The sequence below is a fragment of the Dreissena polymorpha genome, chromosome 8 (genome assembly GCF_020536995.1).
Source record: "Dreissena polymorpha isolate Duluth1 chromosome 8, UMN_Dpol_1.0, whole genome shotgun sequence".
Taxonomy (NCBI): Eukaryota; Metazoa; Mollusca; class Bivalvia; order Myida; family Dreissenidae; genus Dreissena; species Dreissena polymorpha.
This window is the reverse complement of record NC_068362.1, coordinates 32792718-32810334: the sequence shown is the minus strand read 5'-3', so window position 1 is coordinate 32810334 and position 17617 is coordinate 32792718. Positions and strand designations below refer to the sequence as shown.

The 17617-nt window shown below is 37.3% G+C and overlaps 1 protein-coding gene across 2 annotated transcripts in view; it reads left to right on the top strand.

Moving 5' to 3' along the window:
• Window positions 1-17617, top strand: part of LOC127841816 (disintegrin and metalloproteinase domain-containing protein unc-71-like) — an 80157-nt gene that overhangs the window by 21139 nt on the left and 41401 nt on the right. For both annotated transcript variants that reach the window (XM_052370925.1, XM_052370924.1), the window contains exons 4-5: window positions 1241-1313; window positions 14968-15050. In XM_052370925.1, coding sequence (XP_052226885.1) covers window positions 1241-1313; window positions 14968-15050 — 156 coding nt within the window. The remainder of the gene's footprint in view (window positions 1-1240; window positions 1314-14967; window positions 15051-17617) is intronic.

Below are 17617 nucleotides of genomic sequence, written 5' to 3'. Positions count from 1 at the left end.
GCCAACTTTAACATTTTGCAATAACTTTTGCTATATTGAAGATAGCAACTTCATATTTGGCATGCATGTGTATCTCATGAAGCTGCACATTTTGAGTGGTGAAAGGTCAAGGTCATCCTTCAAGGTCAGAGGTCAAATATATGTGGCCAAAATCGCTCATTTTATAAATACTTTTGCAATATTGATGATAGCAACTTGATATTTGGCATGCATGTGTATCTCATGGAGCTGCACATTTTGAGTTGTGAAAGGTCAAGGTCAAGGTCATCCTTCAAGGTCAGAGGTCAAATAAATGTGGCCCTAATCGCTTATTTTATAAATACTTTTGCAATATTGAAGATAGCAACTTGATATTTGGCATGCATGTGTATCTCATGGAGCTGCACATTTTGAGTGGTGAAAGGTCAAGGTCAAGGTCATCCTTCACAATGTCAAGGTCATCCTACAAGGTCAAACATCATATAGGGGGACATTGTGTTTCACAAACACATCTTGTTGATTCATGCAGTTCATGGATATAAGCCGTGCTCTAGCAAAACGGGGTCTAATGCATTTGCGCAATGTGTCATTCCAGACTAGCCTGTGCAGTCAATACAGGCTAAGCAGGGATGACACTTTGCGTTTGAATGGAACTTTTTGTTAAAAAGAAGTAAATCCTCTAAGCAAAAATCTAGTTTAGGTAAAAAAGTGTAGTCCCTGAGTAGCCTATGCCTAGGCAGAGAAGTGTAGTCCCTGAGTAGCCTATGCCTAGGCAGAGAAGTGTAGTCCCTGAGTAGCCTATGCCTAGGCAGAGAAGTGTAGTCCCTGAGTAGCCTATGCCTAGGCAGAGTGTAGTCCCTGAGTAGCCTATGCCTTGGCAGAGAAGTGTAGTCCCTGAGTAGCCTATGCCTAGGCAGAGAAGTGTAGTCCCTGAGTAGCCTATGCCTAGGCAGAGTGTAGTCCCTGAGTAGCCTATGCCTAGGCAGAGAAGTGTAGTCCCTGAGTAGCCTATGCCTAGGCAGAGTGTAGTCCCTGAGTAGCCTATGCCTTGGCAGAGTGTAGTCCCTGAGTAGCCTATGCCTAGGCAGAGAAGTGTAGTCCCTGAGTAGCCTGTGCCTTGGCAGAGAAGTGTAGTCCCTGAGTAGCCTATGCCTAGGCAGAGGCTAATCTAGGATGACTTTTTACGTACATGAATAAACCCTGTTTTCACAGAATGGGGCTCATTTGTATTCACCAATGACCGTCCATGTTTGTGTTTCAGTAAGCTGTTTTCTGCGGGTATCCAGGTGAAGTACTTTCAAGATGAGAAGTCGCAGAGGGAGATCGTAACCAAGGTGAGGGCAGTGCACACAACTGCAAACTGTAAAATTTCATATGCAACAATTATCAATTATGACAAATATTAAATATTTGTTCCAATGCTTGTCATCAAATCACTCAGGTTAACAATCACATCCTTTAATTCCTTCACATTGGAAATAGAAATAATTATTACTGCAATAACTAACTCTAATATGTAGCTAAAAAAATTAATAGATATATAACAATTTAATGCCCCTATTGAACAATTCCTAGCAGAGGTTTACAATTCTTAAAATGCTAGAATGACAGGGCAAGTGCATTTTTCACATGAAAAACACAAAAAAGCTGGGGAAAAAAACTTAAAAAAACGTCAACTTGACAGGGCATGTGTCTTTGTCTTGAAATACTTGGGAAATACAGAAAATTGTACATGGGCAACTCTGAAATAGAACAAGGCTGGGGACAAGAAATGACTTTATATGGGCAAGTAGGTACAGAACAGGCACCGTGCACTTAAACAAAAACGCCTGTCCGCGGTGTTCACTTTTCCCGATGGGTGACATTTCACGGGGGGCGGACACGCTACTGACCGCTGTGTTTAGTGAACACCCGAAATCGCTGCGATTGCACGCTATCGTTAACGGGAAACACACGGGAACACCCGTGATCACCGCGATGACTTTCTTCCGAAGTGTATAGAACCGGTGTTTCTTATCCCTAAATGTTAAATAGATGTAAGCATGTGCACTATTAATTATTATGTTGGTCAGTACAAGAGGCCTATAGAAAACTGCCCAACTGCATCTTTGTTTTATTTCCCAATCAAGCACCCAAAATCCAATATTCTATGTATTACGAAACACAAACTTTAGACAGGTATGTGTATTATTATTGTTAATACACATACCTGCTTTAGATAAGCACGTGTCGTCTGTCAAAACAATGATTGAACATGTCAGTAATTAATCGAAGTAATTTTCGTATATGATCTTGGAAACGGGACATGCTTTAAACATTAACAATTATGATATTTATTTTCATAAGATTTGCTTAAAACAAATAAGAACCAAACAAACGTACATAGACGACACAAACTATAAATAATTATGACAAATTAAATTAAAAAACGTTGGTTTGTTTTCGAAAATCGCTTCAACTTTCTCCGGATTTTCAGAAAATGACTTATACATGTTGAATGAAATCTTAATATAGATGAAGCTGTTAATTGGTCGTTGTAAAAGAATATTCATGAACTGTACACGTCACTTTGTGTGCAATCATATACAGTACAATAATTGTTGCAATATTGAACGAACTAAAAGATGATAATGACACAGCATTTTTATTAACCAGGTTTTCCGAAGGAAAAAACTGGTTATTAGATTGGCGAATGCGGGCGGGCGGGCGGGCTGGCTGGCTGGCTGGCTGGCTGGCGGGTGGAACAAGCTTGTCCGGGCCATAACTATGTCGTTCATTGTCAGATTTTAAAATCATTTGGCACATTTGTTCACCATCATTAGACGGTGTGTCGCGCGAAATAATTACATCGATATCTCCAAGGTCAAGGTCACACTTTGAGTTCATAGGTCAAAAATGGCCATAAATGAGCTTGTCCTGGCCATAACTATGTCATTCATTGTGAGATTTTAAAATCATTTGGCACATTTGTTCACCATCATGGGACGGTGTGTCGCACGAAAGAATCACGTCAATATCTCCAATGTCAAGGTCGCCACGACTAAAAATAGATTTTTTTTAAAAACAAACTTACAAAGGGGGTTAATTTTGTTTGTTCATTTCAAAAGTTCAGTTTGAGTTTTCTCCCTTTATCAGATTTTTTTTCACAATGAAAACCTGGTTTTGTGACAATTTTGTCCCTTGTTGCCTTTTATTTTTGGCTGAGGGAATGTCAATTCCAAATAATTTGCGAGATACCCTGATACTTAAATTCACTAGAGGTACGAAGCTTTTACAATGTTGATTGTTGTCTGCTCTTCGCAGTTTTTTGTGTATTAATTAATACACCACGCCTATTTTTGCACGCTTTTTGTCAAGACAAAAACTGGACACGAAAATATCATGGGCATATACATGTATTTATTTACGGCTACAATTTTTAACAGAACATGAACTGTACACGATGCGCGCTTACAAGTTAAGTGATTTGCGTATGTTGGAATATCCTTGTCCCGATTGGACGCTTATTTCATCAAATCTTTAAATAGAAAGTTCAAACATATGCCGATATTCATTTGATACTTTACTTTTGTTGTCAATATTAACACTTTTAAATGAAAAAGATCAATACAATACGTTAATGTTCAATTTTTTTTTTTTTAGAGAACACGATGAACACTGTGGTAGGTATTATGGGTCCGCGGTGATTTACGGTTTTCGCCTTATGGAAAACGGCCCCCGCGATATTTGATCTGAACACCTCATTTGGTAAACGAACACAGTGAGATGAACACAGCGGCGAGTGGAGTTTGTTTAAGTACACGGTGCCCGTAATGTATTTCCAATAATGTTTCACCCATGACTGTCCATAAAAATATTGATACTCTAAATCAATGATTATCTGATATACAACTTTATATGATTTCTTAATTATTATAATAAACACTCAACTCATGTTTTAAAGTATACATCGATTCTTTTAATTGATATTTTCCTAACCTTACCAATTTTGCTTCTCATGTCTCTGGTGAAAGACCCGGGGAATACTCTGACACCATTATACCCGGGGCATACTCTGACACCATTATACCCGGGGCATACTCTGACACCATTATACCCGGGGCATACTCGGACACCATTATACCCGGGGCATACTCTGACACCATTATACCTGGGGCATACTCTGACACCATTATACCCGGGCCATACTCTGACACCATTATACCCGGGGCATACTCTGACACCATTATAACTCGCCAGACATTAATTTTGGGTTATTTCATCAGTAGGCTGATTGACGAATTTAAACCTTAACCCCTTATAAACGCACTTTGATGCATTTGTAGTCCATTAGAAAATCTAATAAAATTAATTATTTTTTAATAAAATCATGTTTTAAAGGCTTCATTTCCAACCTTTAGATACTGATGAGCAGCAAACATCATAAAGCCTGAACAGACTAGAAATCCGCGAACAGCAGTGCCAACAAACTAGTCATTTTTTGATAAAAGACAATATTTCATGCCGACAAAATCTAATGGTTTCACAGTATAGGCTCTCTTGCTTTATACAAATGCACTATATACAAAATATTGAGAATGAATGAGATGAAAGAAGAAGTATTGTTAATTTCAAACACATGGATTTTAATACCTAGGACTAGGAGTCATTTTGGTTATGTGGATGAGCAAAGAAAATTAGCTCTTAAGCCAAGCCTTATTAATAGAGCTTTTCACTCACAGAATGTAATGGAATAGTCAAGATTTGTGGTAGCTACAAGGAATTCATGATTCAGACAAATTTCAGAAAAACGATTTTGCCTCTTCTTTTTAGAATTGCATTAATTTTGTTAAAATGAATCATGTTCTGAGAAAACTGGGCATAATGCATGTGCGTAAAAGCTCATTCCAGATTAGTCTGTGCAGTCCAGGGCAACAGATAAGGTTTGTTTTATCATTTTTACGATTTGTATTCTACAGAAAACGAATTGAAATTAAAAATCAATCGTACAGAAAACGATAGTGCAAATGGAAAACAAATTAAAATCTATTCTTTGTCGTTTAAGTTATTCTGTTTTCCGCTGTATCGCGTTTAATGATAATTAGTGTATTGTAACCTTTAAGTTTTTCAATTAGTTCATATAGACACCGTTTTAGGCTGGTGTAAATATAAAGTTACTTCCGCCGAAATAAGTTCGGGAAAAGCTTCTCTGTTAAACGCGGTCGGGTTTGGAAACTTTCATAAACGGCGTGCGCGCCCAATATTTTACAAATCGTTACGAGACCCAAACCCTCAGGAAAAGACATTGTAAAGAGTATACTATCACATTAAATAGCGCAGGTGGTGACAGATTCTTTAATACTAGGCTCAAAACAACGCTGCGATTCCGTGTCTCAAAAACTAACAACATTGTGATTTCTACTGGTTTGTTGTTGATGGAGAGGGTTTGGCAATGTAGGTGAGCTCTGAGACTGAAAGGCAGGAGTGTTGAAACTGGTTCAAACAAATGACTCCATCATCCATTTGTCAATGTACAATAAGTACTTATATCCAAAAACAACCATTGTCAGCGTGAATTTATAATGACTTAATTGGAATAAGAATTGCTGAGAATTACCAATATCCAAAAATGAAGCGCTAATTTGAACCAGAAATATATGTATGTTTTGATCAAATTGTAAAAAACTAATTGACAAAATAGTTCTAAGGGAAAAAACTAATTGTTACAAAAAGCTTGCTGTGTAATTAAGTCTCTTCTTAGCAAAAATCCCATTCAGGCAGAAAGTGTCATCCCTGATTAGCATGTGCGGACTGCAAGTGCATTATGCCCAGTTTTCTCAGAACCCTCAGAACATCTTATGCAAAAATATACCAAATGAGCCTTGATCAGGGAACACGGTGTTTAATTGATGTGCATAAAGTGTCATCTCGGAGTAGCCTGTGCAGTACAAACAGGCTCATAAGGGACGATTCTTTCTGATTTTATGTTGCTGTTTTTTTATTTAAAGTAGCTCAGGCTAATCAGGGATGACGTTTTCCGCTTTTATAATATTTTTGTTTAAAGAAAGTCTCTTCTTAGCAAAAATCCCATTAAGGTGGAAAGTGTTGTCCCTGATTAGCCTGTGTGGACTGCACAGGCTAATCTGGGATGACACTTTACGCACATGCAATAAACCCCATTTTCACAGAGCCCGACTCAAATAATGTTTACAGCAAAACTATGGTAGTTATAGTATAAGAAAAAACAATGTTGTAAATGAACATACAGCCCATAAGAATTAAGATACACCTACAATGCGTAACACATGCTATATTGCAATTGTAAGAGGGATAATACAGTACTTCCATTAAGGGAGGTCCAGTTAAATTACTATTAACATAAAATGATTGGAATCCCTACCTTTGAACTGTCAATTCAAAGTATTAGGGTTTAATACCTTGTGAAATATGCATAAGACAAGGATGACTTGCTGGAATGTCTATCGAAACAATAAATGAAGATTTTTTGTTTGTTCTGAACTAAAATTCTTAAGATAATTTAAAAATTAAATACTATTACAAAGATTATTTAATAGCATTCATGAGGATGAAATGGTGTAGCAGATATGGTGTCAGCCTAGCCACAGGGAGGTCATGGGTTCAATGGTGTAGCAGATATGGTGTCAGCCTAGCCACGGGGAGGTCAAGGGTTCAATCCCACTGTTGAGAGTGTTGTTTAGATCTCCCTCAAAGACAACAAGTACTGGTTCTACCCAGGAAATAAACTTGAAAGTATTTCAATTAGCCTTTGGCTGTTGATGCAATCAAGCTGAAATAAATAGGTTTAAACTAATCAAATAATATTTTCACTAGCACATACCACTAAATTGGATAATAAAACTGTAAAAATGATCTGTTTCTTAACTCAAAAGAATAGCTAAATTCTTTTAAGCAATCTTTTTCAATCTGTATTACAAAACACACTTTGAAAAGCTAGAATCAGGAATGCTGTTAACTCGGAGATCAAACCAGCAAACTTCATAGTTAGCATGCTGTTGTATTTTTCCTGCTGCACCGCACTGAATACCCAGCGATCATCAATCACAATTCCTAGCGGAATAATCCCTGCCAGCTAACACAGACATTACAGGCCTGCTGTGATCTAAGAGACTATTTGTTGCTCTTGTGATTGCAGGTTTCCCCTCAAGTCATGTTTCCTTGATATTGGAGACCTGGAGCCTTTCAGCTATCTCTTTTATTCTTGGTTCAACAGACAGATGATGTGTCTTTGATTTCATTGTAAATTGTTTGCCTACACCCACCATTTATCAACAACACATGCAACTGAAGAAAGGCAATCTGATGTAGAACCTAATGCCATGTTGTTCCTTGCTGTATAGCACCATTGTTACAATTTTAGTTCATTTTTGTGAGGGATATTTTACCAGGATGAAAAAGAAGGGTGCCGCAATATTACTTATAACTTGCACAGGCTTATCAGGGAAAATAGGTTCTGCAGAGACTAAATTTTTGTTTTTGAAGAGACTTACACAAATATATGCATATAAGTGGAAAGTGCACTTTACACACATGCATTAAGCCCACCATGTTATTTCCCACTAAATCTTTCCCAAGTATGCTGAAATCCACACTCTACTCTCTGATATTTCATGGGTCTTTGCCTCCTGATAGCTTGGCATCCTCAACAATGCCTCAGTACCATGTAATAATAGTTGGCATCTGGCAGGGAAGATTGTTTATGAACAATAAAACATAATTGCTTGTTTTAAATCTTCCTATTTTGATGTTTCTTGGAGTAAGTTTTGTGCTCTGGTGCTAGTGTTTAGCCTTTCCCCCCATAAGAAGCAAAATGAAAATGGCTTTTGCAACCAGCATAAAACCAGAGCAGCCTGCAAGTAACTCGCAGTCTGTTCAGGTTTTATGCTGTTTGCTGCTCATCAGTAATTAAGGTTTAAAAACATGACAACGTTTCAACACTCTAATCTTGCTTACATTTTAATTTTGAAATTTGGAACAGTGTAAATATTTGGCACCTGTTCGACATAGTTATCAACTTAGGTTACATCAAATATCACGATGTGCAAAAGATTGATGTACTGCGACCTTACCGGTAGCAACACTTTTTGTCGGCAACATTGCGACCGTTTCCCAACCGTGGATAGAGCGTGCTGAAAAATAACAAAGTAAATAAAAAGCAATTATTTCTTGATTTAATAGTACCATTTGCATGAGTTTGAGCTTTAAACGGTAAAGACTGATAAGTTTTTGAAGTATCAGTGTTCCTTAGCATTTTCAGTGGTGATCAAATTTTGCACCTTTGGACAAAAGATGACGCATTGCAACTCTCACCAACCCTTTGGGTTACATAAAGCTTAGAGTGGAATTATTGCATCCGGTTGGATCAGTGGTATTTAACACCAATTTTGTTGTAATAATGATAACTTTGATGAACATATTTTTGTTATTGATTGAATACCTTTTACAAAAGGTTGGGCCAGTGGTATTAAAAAACAATGTTGTTGTAAAAATGATAATTCTGATGAACATAGTTTTGTTATTGATTGAATACCTCTTACCAAAAAGGTAATTGATGTAGTATACTGTTTCACATCGCAGTCAAGTTTGGCATTGTAAGATGATTTGTTTTTTCGGCGTAAGCTGTATTAAGCCAGCTTTTCACCTGACCTGACCTTTGTAAGTGTCCAATAATATTCAAATAAAATTTCCCGCGGCTAGGTACGAATGAATACACTTCATTTATTCCATTGGCTGATTTGAGTATAACACCAGAACATTGGAAACATATCCGCGTTATTGTAACACTGTTTTACTGCATGAAACAATTTTATCTCTAATGAAAAGGCTCAATAGATAGAACAGTTTTACAATCAATTCTCGACATAAATACAGTTTGTGCGTACACCTTTTATTTTCGGAGAATTACCAGCGCAAAAGCGTTTATACTAAAGGCTATGCATTGCATTTCAACCAGCGAGGTTTCGGGTCAATTCGCGGCCAGTGTGTGAAAGTCAGAGTTTATATACAGTTCATCACCGGAGTTCGCAGCCAGTAAAATAATCGTTATATAATAAAGACTCTATCCGTGAACTAGGTGACCTGGAATTTTCTTTAGACCAGAAATATGTTAAATGAAGATATTCAGCAATATAATTATGATATGTCAATAATAAATTATTAATGTGTTTTCAACAATACAATGATAAATATTATTTTAGATTAATTTAACAATAATTATTCCACCATATTGACTATTGTATTAAGCATGAGCGCGATGATTCTCAAAACTGTTAATAATCGAATCATATAGCAATGCCCGACAAACCACTAAAACAGGTTTGTTCGAAGAACGCGCCTATAAATACGGATACTTCGCGTGTGGCCGGTTGACTCGTATGTTTTAATTTAACTTCCATTCTTCTTTTGGTTTTCTGTTTTGTATCTAAAGGTTTATGACCAGCAATATGTAATAATGTAAAATAAGCCGCGAAAACTCCGCGTAACATCCCTTACTGCGTGTGATGCAGCTATGAACTGCACAGAAAAAGACATTCGCTATCATTGATCTCATTCATTGAACTATCAACGCCGTTTATCTTTTTTAAAGATATTTCTTGTCTTCTATAACTGGTCAGTAGTTTTACTTTTTGCCTTTACTAATGGGGGGGGGCAGTTTAATGTTATGTTTGTCTAATAATTATATCCTGCATGCCTATTACATTCAGATATTTGCTGGTATTGTGTCTGTTTGATATTTTGTGTGTATAGCATCTTTACAGTTCTCATCAACTTGATTACTTTATGTATTAAAGAATTTGAAGGTATTAGCACTAGCACTTAAATACACACTTACATTACTTGATAGATCAAGTGATACAAAAATTGTTAACTTTAAATTATTATTCTCTTATCATAAAATAGACAAGTGGTTGAGGGAATAAAACTTAATTGCCCCAAAAAAATTGAACATTTGTTAAGATATGTGTTGGATAAATACTTTTGAAGAGATTTAAAACAGATTAGCTATGACAGTGCCAATTTTCAGTGATTGATGAAGCACAGATATTTGTGATTGTTTTTCCAGCCTGTTCTCCCAGAATTTAGATCTGGGGAACAAGTATATACTTTTTGTAACTGCCAAAAAAGCAATTACCGTTACCGGTTTGCTAGCTTTGAACATCAAAGATGCTTAAATTAATTGCTGAAATATGAAGAGGAAACAAGAAATTTGTTTTATTTCTTATGATTTTAGTTTACCCAAAAGATACTTCTTACAAATACAAACACCATAATATTTATCTGCTGCAATGCATTAGCATCGCAGTATCGTAAAATATGGGTGATCATATATGTGTTAACCTTGCAACGTTTCTAGAAGTCACATTTATGACCAAATGGTGATGAAACTTTTGCAGAACTATCTTGACGATATCTAGGTCAGGTTCTAAACTTATCTAGGTCAGGTTCTAAACTTATCTAGGTCAGGTTCAATTTTTTTTTAAGTCAGGTTCAAAACTTATCTAGGCCAGGTGCAAAACTGGGCCATGTGTGTACAAAAAAAATGTTACTAGGTAAAATCTTTGAAAACTATATTGCATTTCTAGAAGCCATATTGAACTCGATCTTGATAAAACATGTTTAGCATGTTTATCTTGACAAAATCAAGGTTATTTTTTAATATGGGTCACAAAGTGTAAAGAAACATCAGGACAAGTCTTCTACAAATAGTGCACTTCCAATGAGCACTTTATTGTGGTACTTTTGTTTTAATTAAGGTCTAACATAAAGTATTTTAAAACAAAATGTTCATTGGATGATTGGCTGGGTTGTGGCTGCATTTAAACTTTTTTGTTTGTTTATTTTTGTCTGTTTGATTTGCAGTCTTAATAAAAAATCATAAAAACAAATTGATTATCATGCTGTAAATTTTATGGAATGTAATGATTATTGACAGTAGATGGAGGATCTGACTCAATAATAGAATAGGCTTCCACTATATGTTTGAGGATCTGACTCAATGATAGAATAGGCTTCCACTATATGTTGGAGGATCTGACTCAATGATAGAATAGGCTTCCACTATATGTTTGAGGATCTGACTCAATAATAGAATAGGCTTCCACTATATGTTTGAGGATCTGACTCAATGATAGAATAGGCTTCCACTATATGTTTGAGGATCTGACTCAATGATAGAATAGGCTTCCACTATATGTTTGAGGATCTGACTCAATGATAGAATAGGCTTCCACTATATGTTGGAGGATCTGACTCAATAATAGAATAGGCTTCCACTATATGTTTGAGGATCTGACTCAATGATAGAATAGGCTTCCACTATATGTTTGAGGATCTGACTCAATGATAGAATAGGCTTCCACTATATGTTTGAGGATCTGACTCAATGATAGAATAGGCTTCCACTATATGTTGGAGGATCTGACTCAATAATAGAATAGGCTTCCACTATATGTTTGAGGATCTGACTCAATGATAGAATAGGCTTCCACTATATGTTTGAGGATCTGACTCAATGATAGAATAGGCTTCCACTATATGTTGGAGGATCTGACTCAATAATAGAATAGGCTTCCACTATATGTTTGAGGATCTGACTCAATAATAGAATAGGCTTCCACTATATGTTTGAGGATCTGACTCAATAATAGAATAGGCTTCCACTATATGTTGGAGGATCTGACTCAATAATAGAATAGGCTTCCACTATATGTTTGAGGATCTGACTCAATAATAGAATAGGCTTCCACTATATGTTTGAGGATCTGACTCAATAATAGAATAGGCTTCCACTATATGTTTGAGGATCTGACTCAATAATAGAATAGGCTTCCACTATATGTTGGAGGATCTGACTCAATAATAGAATAGGCTTGCACGTTATGTTTAAACAAATATTTTTTTTGTACATATATGAGCTTCACTCTGGGAAAACTATGAATGTGTGTAAAGTGTCATCCTTTATAGGCCCAAGTAGTCGTATAGCCATGCATGTGTGTAAAGTGTCATCCTTTATAAGCCCAAGTAGTCGTAAAGCCATGCATGTGTGTAAAGTGTCATCCTTTATAAGCCAAAGTAGTCGCATCCTTTATAAGCCAAAGTAGTTGTATAGCCATGCATGTGGGTAAAGTGTCATCCTTTATAAGCCCAATTAGTCGTAAAGCCATGCATGTGTGTAAAGTGTCATCCTTTATAAGCCCAAGTAGTCGTATAGCCATGCATGTGTGTAAAGTGTCATCCTTTATAAGCCCAAGTAGTCGTATAGCCATGCATGTGTGTAAAGTGTCATCCTTTATAAGCCCAAGTAGTCGTATAGCCATGCATGTGTGTAAAGTGTCATCCTTTATAAGCACAAGTAGTCGTATAGCCATGCATGTGTGTAAAGTGTCATCCTTCATAAGCCCAAGTACAGTACAGGCAACGTGTACTTTGACAAAAACGCGTGTCTGCGGTGTTCAATTTTCCCGATGGGTGACATTTCGCGGGGGGCGGACACACTACTGACCGCGGTGTTCGGCGAACACCCAAAATCGCCGCGATTGCACGCTATCATTAACTGGAACACCCGTGATCACCGCAATGCCGCGCGGCCATTGATACATGTAATACCTGTCTGCGATGGTCATTCAAGAGTTTTAAATTTACATGTACAATGTACAAATGAACATAATAAACTACATGTATGTGCAAATGTATGCGTTCTTAAAGTGATATTATGGGCAACTAACAGTATTTGCAATATACAATGTAGGTGTGTATCGTAACCGTTGTTTGTTTTTTGTGTTTTCGCTCGATATACACTTGTATTTGTTAATGCAGCATCAACATAATTAAACAATATCCCGAAAAGAAAAATAATCCATTTGAATATCAACCGTACTTTCGTTTTGACAACTTACGACAGAAATGAATCGATGTACGATGCGAGTCTAAATGTAGTTTTCATGCAGATTCTTTCATACCACACAATGACACAATTTGGTTTTACGGATCATTTCAGGTTAGAGGGATGGGTGAGTCATGTAACATATCGAAAATAATATAAATGTTTTATAAACAACCGGTAACAAGATGAGTTGTAGATAATTTCAGATACCACATTCATTATAACTTATTGTTTTCACCCGTTTCTTTTCAGCTCAATTCAACAGTAACAAAATGCCCATCACTTTAAATTATCTACAACTCGTCTTGCTTCCAGTGGTTAATAAAAAAATATAATATTCGATATTTTTCATGACAGTTCAGTCCTCTAAGCCGAAATGATCCGTAAAACAAATTTGTGTCTTTGTGTCGTATGAATGAATCTGCACTAAAATGAAATTTAGGTTTACATCGTACCCCTAATCATAACGAAAGTACAATTGATATTCAAATGATTTTTTGATTTTTCCGGGATATCGTTTTAGAATGTTGATGATGCATTCATAGATATAAGTTTATGTAAAGTGACAACACCAATAAATAACCGACGGTTGCGATAGACACCTATAAACATTGCATATATTGTTAGATGCGCATAATATTACGTTAAATTCTTAAAATATCCTTCGACCAGCATGTACATAAAAATAGACTATATTTACTTGTATTCATTATCGCTTAAAGCGGGTATATACAATTTTTGATATGTGTTTAATTGTAATACATTGATAAAATATGTTACAATAACACAAAATAGGCAAGAAAAATTACACATTAAAGCCGAATTTCATAAAATGCAGCAAAGACAAATTAGCGCCCCGAGTCGATTGTGACGTACATATTTTCCTACAATAACCGAAGCATTCGTCTTTGCATTAGGATCGGAGTTAGTGTTCGTGTGTCGTATGAATAGATATCGTTGCAGGAATTCAAATAAACCGTTAAACTAAGTTTAGATTCACATCGTACATGTATGGTTTACATGCTAGCGAATTCGGCTGCACAGCCGTTTTAAATTTCAGAATTAAATATCTGGCTTATTTCGCATTTTTCGACACGTTCTTCTTAACTTTTATTTTAATTTATATTTAAATATATATATAATAAGTTTATTACACATTTTATATAAATTCATAAATATTTGACAACAACGTAAATACCCGCTTTAAATGAAAGGGATCAATAATTTACATTTATATTTAATTATTTTTTTTTTGCTAACACGATGAACACCGCGGTAGATATAATGGGTCCGCGGCGAATATTTGATCTGAACACCCATCGCGGGGGTCGTTTGGTAAGCGAACACCGTAAAATGAACACCGCGACGAGTGGCGTTTGTCAAAGTACACGTTGCCTGTACTGTAGTCGTATAGCCATGCATGTGTGTAAAGTGTCATCCTTTATAAGCCCAAGTAGTCGTATAGCCATGCATGTGTGTAAAGTGTCATCCTTTATAAGCCCAAGTAGTTGTATAGCCATGCATGTGTGTAAAGTGTCATCCTTTATAAGCCCAAGTAGTCGTATAGCCACGCATGTGTGTAAAGTGTCATCCTTTATAAGCACAAGTAGTCGTATAGACATGCATGTGTGTAAAGTGTCATCCTTTATAAGCCCAAGTAGTTGTATAGCCATGCATGTGTGTAAAGTGTCATCCTTTATAAACCCAAGTAGTCGTATAGACATGCATGCGTGTAAAGTGTCATCCTTTTTAAGCCCAAGTAGTCGTATAGCCATGTATGTGTGTAAAATGTCATCCTTTATAAGCCCAAGTAGTCGTATAGCCATGCTTGTGCGTAATGTGCAGACCTTGATTATCCCAAGCAGTCTGTACAGGCCAATCATGAATGACCCTTTCTGCCTAGATTAGTTTTTTATCTAGAAGAGACTTCCTTTGAACAAAACAAATTTGGTTGAGCGAAAAGTGTTTTCCCTGATCAACCTTTGCAGACTGCACAGGCTTATCTGGGACAATTTTTAACACATATGAATTCAGCCTGGTTTTCCGAGAACTAGGCTCATATTTATATTACATGTTATGTGTTTCAGACGGTGGAGCACTGCTACTACCAGGGCACTGTGAGGAGGGATGAGTGGTCAGCAGTGGCCGTGTCCACATGTCAGGGAATACGGTAAGCTGATATTGTGATGTGTGGGGCACTGTGAGGAGAGATGAGTGGTCTGCAGTGGCCGTGTCCACATGTCAGGGAATACGGTAAGCTGATATTGTGTTATGTGGGGCACTGTGAGGAGGGATGAGTGGTCCGCAGTGGCTGTGTCTACCTGTCAGAGAATACGGTAAGCTGATATTGTGATGTGTGGGGCACTGTGAGGAGAGATGAGTGGTCCGCAGTGGCTGTGTCCACCTGTCAGAGAATACAGTAAGCTGATATTGTGATGTGTGGGGCACTGTGAGGAGAGATGAGTGGTCAGCAGTGGCCATGTCCACATGTCAGGGAATACGGTAAGCTGATATTGTGATGTGTGGGGCACTGTGAGGAGGAATGAGTGGTCTGCAGTGGCCATGTCCACATGTCAGGGAATACGGTAAGCTGATATTGTGATGTGTGGGGCACTGTGAGGAGGAATGAGTGGTCCGCAGTGGCCATGTCCACATGTCAGGGAATACGGTAAGCTGATATTGTGATGTGTGGGGCACTGTGAGGAGGAATGAGTGGTCCGCAGTGGCCATGTCCACATGTCAGGGAATACGGTAAGCTGATATTGTGATGTGTGGGGCACTGTGAGGAGGGATGAGTGGTCCGCAGTGGCTGTGTCCACATGTCAGGGAATACAGTAAGCTGATATTGTGATGTGTGGGGCACTGTGAGGAGAGATGAGTGGTCCGCAGTGGCCGTGTCCACATGTCAGGGAATACGGTAAGCTGATATTGTGATGTTTGGGGCACTGTGAGGAGGGATGAGTGGTCCGCAGTGGCCGTGTCCACCTGTCAGGGAATACGGTAAGCTGATATTGTGATGTGGGGACAGGATAATCATCAGATTCATGTACATTACTTTCCGCCTGAACTGGAGTTATGCTTCCAAAACTCTCACTTTAAATGAAAAAATACCACTTAAGCATAAAGTGCTGTCCCTGATTAGCCTGCGCAGACAGGCTTATCTTGGACAACACTATGCACATGCATGAAGTCCAGTTTTCCTAGAATGAAGGAATATTGTAAAAAGTATCAAAGTTATATATGCATTACCTAAATTGATAATTTGTGAGGAATTATCCATCAATTGCAAGAAAGAAAAAAAAAAGAACATTCTGTTTCCAGTTAATATCAAGAATGAATATTATTATAACATTAATAGCTGTGATGGCTGTTTCATATTGATAAAGTGAATACAAATCGAAAAAGAAATCTTTGTAAAGCTAATCAGCAAATTGCTACTGGCATTTTTATCTTGCATTAATTTTGATATGATGGGAAGAGTTACAAATGCTGTGTGCCTGCATCAGTAGCCATCTGCTTTAAGAGAAATCAATATTGCTCTCACATCAGAGTAATAGTGGATCAAATCACCAGTAAAATCTCTCTGGTGAGTCACTACAGAGTAAAGGAAACCATAAAAAGTACCATGTTTCAATGTGGTGTCCACATGTGTCATCTTGATGCTTTCAGCAACATACAGTGTAAAATAAAAACAGCTGAGACTTGCTCTGTGAAAACAGGACTTAATGCATATGCTTCAATTGTCATCCCAGATTAGCCTGTGCAATCCTCACAGGCTAACCAGGGATATCACTTTCTGCTTTTATGGTCTTTTTTTGTTTTAAGGAAGTCTCTATTGCAACAATCAGTTTTTTTTACAGAAACTGTTGTCCCTGATAAGCCTGTGCAGACAGTACAGGCTAATCTGGGACAGCGATTTTCCTCCTTCTTTATAAAGTACCGGTAAACGGTACTTTCCCAATCGAACGAAAAATCCCAAATTCCCAAAACGGTACTTTCCCAATCGAGCGAAAATTCCCAAATTCCCAATCGGCATCTGGAAAAATCCCAATCAGCGTCCGAATTTTTTCTCAAAACGATAGAAAGTTTCGTAAAAAACCAACTTTCGGCGAGCGAACAAAGAAAATCGTATAGTTGTGTGTAACCACGCGCTCGATTAATTTCGGGTTTTATTATTCAGCGCATTCAATCAATAGAGTTGTTACTGTTTCCGGTTCTTTTGCCAGGCAGCCAGCGTACTGTTTTACGTCGGTTTGTAACCTTATCGTAGTTTGAAATGAGTCATAATAGCAAATATTATGCCAAAAAACCAATCGGAACCATCTATCACAGGACACATTGACAGCAATAATGATGCTGTGCAGGGCGGGATGCAAGCAACTGAGTGATGATCAAACATCAAAGATTGTTGAAATTTTCACAAAAATGAAAGAGAGAGACATTGCTTTAAAAGAGATTAAAACAACTAGTAATTGATTTGGTGTGTTCTTTATAATATTTTGTTATTTATATAAACTTTATAACTTAATGGTCATTAAGGCATGCCTGCAAATGATTATTTAAATGGGTATGTTCAATTGAGTATGAACTGTATGATGTATTCAATAAGACCCAAACTTCACGACGCGATTTTCCCAATTTCAGGATTTCACGACTCGATTTTTCCCAATTTTGAGGTTTTCACGACTCAATTTTTCCCAATCGGACCGGTACGGGTACTTTTCCCAATTGGACAAG